We start from the raw sequence: 5711 nt of genomic DNA, 5'->3' as shown, positions 1-5711 counted from the left end.
AGTAGATAAGGAGAATGATAATAATGATACAATAATATCATTGTTATTATCGTTCGTATAGTGAGAAGACGAAGAGGTGCAAGAGGAAGATAGAGAAGTTTAGGAACAAGAAGTTTAAATAAATTGAATAAATTGTTTCTGTGTTTGAATAAATTGAATTACAACAGTTTATGACGGGGCTATAGTATCTTCTTCACAAGCGTCATCATTATCTTCGTCGGATTCAGGAGAAGGAAGTTTTTATATTCGCATCTGGCTCCTTCTCCTCGTTCATATTAATATTCCTTCGATTAACGTCGATAACCTTGGACGAGGACTTGGCCATGTTCATGAGCGCAAGGGCCATCCCGAGGCCGTACCTGCAGAGAGCAGAGATGTCTGCGTCTGCCTCATTAAATGCCCACTCGGTTCGACTCCTCTTTCCTTTTCTCAGTATGAATCGCATTTACTCCTCTCTCTCTCTCAAGTCTTTCTCCTGTGCGTGCGAGAAGCAGTCCCTTTGTCCCGTTCTCCACTTCTCGGGAGAATCTGCAGCGCCAGCGCAGTCGGCTCTCAGGCGCAAGATTCAAGCTTTTTTTTTCTCCTTGTACTTAGTTTTCGTCGGAGTCATACGGGAAGACGGATGAATGAAAGGGCGAGCGAGGCCGTCTATCAGTCTATGTTTGCCCATCTTTTTGCCATCTTTCGGATTTGCTGGAGTGGCAGTAAATGATGCCCCTCCACACGTCAAAAAGCTTCGAAAGAAAAGGTCTCCTGTTGGAACTGTACAGCTAAAATCCTCGGCATTTAATGCACCTCAAGACTCAGTCTTTCGTTTCCCCCCCCCCCCCCCCCAACTCTCTCTCTCCGACGGATAAAGCTATCTCGTCTTCCTACCCTTGTCCTAATTTCATTCCAGAGGTCGCCTTCTAAGCGGAGGCATGGGAAGGGCGCCCTGCTGCGACAAGCAGGGCCTCAGGAAGGGGCCATGGTCGCCGGAGGAAGACAAGGTCCTCGTCGATTACATCCAAGCTAATGGCCTCGGCAGCTGGCGATCCCTCCCTAAGCAAGCCGGTACGCTTCTCTCTATCCCAACCTTCTTCTTCTTCTTCTTCTTCCTCCGGCGTAGCTTACAACCTTCCCTTCAAACCCCCAAAAACTCAAAAGCCCGGGAACTTCTGTTCTCTTCTTTAATGTCCTCCTGCTACTGCATTCAATGACTCCTGCAATTCTCGGTTTCCTTGGTTGACCTTCCCCCCCCTCTCCCCCTTCTCTCTCGCTCTTTTGTTGAGTTCTTCTTCCTCGCTCTGCGTCGTCTTCCCTTCAAACCGCCGCTTGTTCTCCTCGGGAAGGCGGCAGGGAGACGGCTGACGTACGTAATAAATGGCGATGAGTGCTGAGCTGATACGATCTCGGCACCATTAATGCAGGTCTCCTTCGCTGCGGCAAGAGCTGCCGTCTCCGCTGGACTAACTATCTTCGCCCCGACATCAAGCGCGGACCCTTCACGGCGGAAGAGCAGAAATCCATCGTCCAGCTCCACGGCATCGTCGGCAACAAGTTAATCACCCTCCGATTAGCGATAATCCCCCGCTTAATCCCGTCTTATTCCGAATGTTATGCTATCCTGCAGATGGTCCACGATCGCAGCGCAGCTGCCGGGGAGAACGGACAACGAGATCAAGAACTACTGGAACACGCACTTGAAGAAGCGGCTCGCGCCCGCGGGAGGGAGCCCGGACACGTGTCCAGCACCGTCCGCCGCCACGTCGCTGTCCTCGGGGGGCTCGCCGACGACGCGCCACATGGCGCAGTGGGAGAGCGCCAGGCTAGAGGCGGAGGCGCGGCTGTCGCGGGAGTCTCTCTTGTTCTCGTCGCCCGGCAGCGGCGCCGCCACTCCCTCCACCGTCACCGACCACTCCCCCGCCGGCAAGACCGAGACCGACTTCTTCCTCAGAATTTGGAACTCCGAAGTGGGCGAGGCTTTCAGAAGCAAGGAGATCGGCGGCGCCGCCGCCGCTTCGCCGGCGTCTTCCTCTACCAAGTATGAGCCGCCGCCGCCGCCGCCCAAGAAGAGCCGCGGCGGCGACGACGGCGCCGACTCGACCAGCTCCAACGAGGTGGAAGACACGTACCAGCTCTACCTTAACTTGGTCGGCGACGACATGGCCTTGGGACAGCTGCTGAACGCCGGGCTCGAAGGAATCTCTCTCTTCGGCGTTGACCACCACGGCGGAGACGGCAGCTATGACTTTTCCTCCCGCCTTTGACTTTGACGGCGGCGGACGTTATTTTCACTCCGTCCTGAGTTTTCTCCTCCCCCGGTGTACTCCTCACATCTTCTCCGTCGCCATCGGTAGAGATGTGAGGAGTACGGGGGTGTGACGCTTCTCCAAACGTGTAAAAATATCATTTTCAAGTCAACGAGTTCATTTTCTTCTAATTTTCTTTGAAACCGTATCAAATGCTCACTCTGTGGGCTGGCCCAGTGGGCCTCGGTTGACAGCCCAGCAGAAAGCGAATGTGCCGTGTCACGAAGGCTGAATTCACACAAATCACGGCCAAGTCCGAAAGCAGATTTACAAAGGAAATTGTCATGAAAGGAATCAGAGAAAACTGGGAATTTACAGGGAGACACGACACACAGAGAATCATCACTGTCCCTTATTCATTGCGAGTTCATTCTACTGCAGTAGTAAGGTTTTTTTTAGCTACCAAAGCAGACGAGAATCTTCTTGGGGACGAAGCCCTTCTCGCGGAACTTAGCGGCCTGCTCCTCGGCGTGAAGGAGAGCTTGCCCCTTCTTCGCTTCCACGGCGGCCCTCTTCTCTTCTGCATCCTTATGGATCTGGGCCACCTTGTTCTTCATTTTCTCTGCATATTCCGCCTTCTTCTTCTCCAGATATTCCTGATAGAAGCACCGAGAGAGATCCCGGTGAGAAAAAATCCGACCTTTAGCGTGTATAAATGAGACGAACGAAGCCCACCTCGTATTTCTTCAGCTCCGCGTCCACCCCAGCCTTCTTTGTGTTTTCCCATGAGGTAATGGCCGACAGCTCCTTGTGAGATCTGGTCGGTGATGACAATTAAAGGGTATTTAAGTAAGTATGTATGTACGAATGAGAGGTTGTGGAAGGGGTTTAACCTGTTCTCGATGATGGTCTTCTCGTTCTCTTCCCATGCCTTGGCTAAGGATATCCTCTTCTCGGTTTCCACGCGTGCCAGAGCAGCGTCTGAGATAGAAGAAGGTATGACGTCAGACGAGTTCTCTTTTCCCTGTTGTGGAAGAGTTTTGAAGCAATTCGACTAACCTCTGTCGCTGGAATCCGAGGCTTTGTCTTCAGCAGCTGGAAAAAAAAAATTAACTTTAGCGAATTTGAGGAGAGGATACAGCAAGGGAAGAAAAGAAATCATAGCCCCACGAGTTTAGCAAAAAATTGCTGTCAACGTTGAAATTACTAAGAAAATGCGTACTTCAGAAATGCAATGGATTACTAAAAGAAGCGGGCCTGAATCTTGATTTTCCACTCGCCTCTAAAAAGAATGACCCGGAAGAAGTCTATTTTTGACTCCAGATGCTATTTATTGTTACCAAGAATCTCAATGAGGAAACCCTTAATCTTTGTCGTCGAATTCTCCGCTCTTGCAATTTGGAATCGGCAACAACGGATGGAAGCAAGATACTGGCAAAACCCTGAAGACTGGCTGATGAATAACTGCTGGGGAATGAAGAGCCACGCAAATAACAATATGTTCCGCTCAAGAGCACGTTAAAGAATGGAAAAGTGTCAGAAATAAGAAACCCTGCGCGGATAATATCGTTTCCTCCCCAAGTAGTCAAATTAAATAAACTAAGAACTCCTCCTTGAAATACAACTAAACACAAATCGCAAAAAATGAACATTAACCATCACGAAACAACGTCTTACCACAGAGATGTTGCCTCGCGATGGTTTATCTACTGAACTCGCACAGTGAATCGTTCATAACATCTTTCCCCATAAAGAAAAAAACAGCAAACGCATGTCGAGAAAGCTAGGGCATGCAAAAGCAGAAAACCTTTAGAAGAAAACATAATAATAATAAAGTAATTTCTACAGAAAAAAAAAACTAGAAAGACTAAGACTTCACCATCCAAGTCCATCTTGGATACTCCTGAAGATGCATTCAAACCCACAAATCGTATTCAAACCACCATAAACAATCATGAATATACATCACAAAAGCGTTCGCCCACCCCAAACAAGAGAAGATGTATAAAAACAAGCCGAGAAAACCAGTACATGCTTAAACAGAACAACTTTACAAGAAAAAAAAAGCAAAAAAATAGTGATTTCTGAAGAAACAACCAGCTAAAACGCCAAAAGAGAACAAAAAATCTACCCGCAGCGGCGGTGGGTGCCTCGGTCTTGCCTGGTTTCTCTTCAACCGGGGTAGGAATCACGGACACATCCTTAGTCGCCTCGAGCTCAGCAGACGAAGCCGGAGCCTGCAAATCCTTCGTTTCTCCTTCCCCCATCTAAACTTCACCGTTCGACGGCTCCGCCAAATCAAAACTAGACGACTCTCGCCCTAGATCTTCGAGTCCTTACAACCGTAGAGATTCCAGAAATCACCAAAGAGAGATAGAAGAAGAGATTGAACAAGACAGCGACTCGAGCTTAATCCCGACGAACAGTGAGTGATAAGACAGCTAAATGTGGTCTGCGTGAAGATTATATAGTCCCGTACTCTCAATAAAGATCGTGCCTGGCAGCTGGCTGGTAGATGCAAAATGCCACCGGGGCCGTGGGCCCCACCTCAAACGGAGCCGTTAGATTTAACGTCGTCAAACCTCGATAAGGCCATCCACTGCGCCGCCCACAGTAAGCCGGAAACGGACAGCTGTCACATTTCGAATACTCTCTCCTACGTGGCGAATGACGTGGCATCCTTCGTCATTTTAAATTCCATGTTACAATTCTCCGTCTTTGTTTCTAAATGAGTAAAAAAAATATTTTCTATATTCATTTTTGTCCTCCAGAAGATTCCGGAACGTCATTATCCGACGTGGCAGCGGCTAAGATTCTCCTCTGAGAAACGGCCAAGTGTTTCGATATACATTTCAACAACAAACCATACGAGGATATTTTTTTTCTATACACTTACTGGCAAATGTGTTCAGTGTCCAATCTTCGAATCTTTTAAAGGAAGCTCCCCAATAAAGAATTTCTTCAAGAATTAAACCTCGGGTTCCCATTTTTTCGTTAACTGTCAAAGGGATGGTCCCTTCAGAGCGATTCCGGGCTTGTCTCATCTGCAGAGAGAGGTGGGTCTCCATTAGGTGACAGCGAGGCAGGTGGAGAATGGGTGTAAGTTAGAGAGAGAGATGACAGATGGTCATGCCATTTAAATGCCAACTTGCACAACGTGCTTCTGACCACCCAGCGATGCTCTGGCATGTCACAATGATTGCATGGAGAGAGAGAGACACGTCCTAGAGAGAGACACACACAGAGAGAGACAGAGAGAGAAAGAAAGAGAGAGAGAGAGAGAGAAAATAACTTAGACACTTAATAAGGGCATGTGCTATGGTAGTGTTGTCGCCATGTGACGTGGGAGGAGTATTGTTTTGGGAAAATAATCCTAGTGGCATGGATCAAACATTAACCGGGCATTAATAGTTTTCAGGTATTTATAAGGCTGCACTTTGGATCAACCAGCAGAAATATGGCAGGAAGTCTGAATGGCAG

General features: G+C 48.3%; 2 protein-coding genes across 3 annotated transcripts; one reads left to right on the top strand and one right to left on the bottom strand.

The window, feature by feature from the left end:
* Positions 1–840: 840 nt before the first annotated feature.
* On the top strand, positions 841–2422 carry LOC144699972 (transcription factor MYB17-like). Its single transcript, XM_078571322.1, has 3 exons — positions 841–1053; positions 1410–1539; positions 1613–2422. The coding sequence occupies exons 1-3, from the start codon at positions 921–923 to the stop codon at positions 2247–2249; spliced, it is 900 nt and encodes a 299-aa protein (XP_078427448.1). The 5' UTR covers positions 841–920; the 3' UTR covers positions 2250–2422.
* A 102-nt stretch (positions 2423–2524) lies between these two features.
* LOC144699973 (remorin 1.4-like) lies at positions 2525–4676 on the bottom strand. Of its 2 annotated transcripts, none has more exons than XM_078571324.1 (5): positions 4393–4676; positions 3291–3326; positions 3125–3212; positions 2967–3048; positions 2525–2887 (listed from the first exon to the last, which is right to left on the bottom strand). In XM_078571324.1, the coding sequence occupies exons 1-5, from the start codon at positions 4496–4498 to the stop codon at positions 2687–2689; spliced, it is 513 nt and encodes a 170-aa protein (XP_078427450.1). In that variant the 5' UTR covers positions 4499–4676; the 3' UTR covers positions 2525–2686. The 2 variants fall into 2 exon arrangements, with proteins under 2 accessions (XP_078427450.1, XP_078427449.1); XM_078571323.1 differs by having other exon boundaries at positions 4363–4674.
* Positions 4677–5711: the final 1035 nt, after the last annotated feature.

The sequence above is a fragment of the Wolffia australiana genome, chromosome 2 (genome assembly GCF_029677425.1).
Source record: "Wolffia australiana isolate 7733 chromosome 2, ASM2967742v1".
Taxonomy (NCBI): domain Eukaryota; kingdom Viridiplantae; phylum Streptophyta; class Magnoliopsida; order Alismatales; family Araceae; genus Wolffia; species Wolffia australiana.
Note: the sequence above shows the minus strand (reverse complement) of the source record. Positions and strands in the feature narration are given on the sequence as shown.

Excerpts from the sequence above, each read along its gene's own strand:
- LOC144699972 (XM_078571322.1), top strand. The coding sequence starts at position 921 with ATGGGAAGGGCGCCCTGCTGCGACAAGCAGGGCCTCAGGAAGGGGCCA. Across the intron at positions 1,054-1,409 it reads ATCCCTCCCTAAGCAAGCCG|GTCTCCTTCGCTGCGGCAAG; the intron begins GTACGCTTCTCT and ends CCATTAATGCAG. Across the intron at positions 1,540-1,612 it reads CACGGCATCGTCGGCAACAA|ATGGTCCACGATCGCAGCGC; the intron begins GTTAATCACCCT and ends GCTATCCTGCAG.
- LOC144699973 (XM_078571323.1), bottom strand. The coding sequence starts at position 4,498 with ATGGGGGAAGGAGAAACGAAGGATTTGCAGGCTCCGGCTTCGTCTGCT. Across the intron at positions 3,213-3,290 it reads CTCGGATTCCAGCGACAGAG|ACGCTGCTCTGGCACGCGTG; the intron begins GTTAGTCGAATT and ends CTTCTATCTCAG. Across the intron at positions 3,049-3,124 it reads AAGACCATCATCGAGAACAG|ATCTCACAAGGAGCTGTCGG; the intron begins GTTAAACCCCTT and ends ATCACCGACCAG.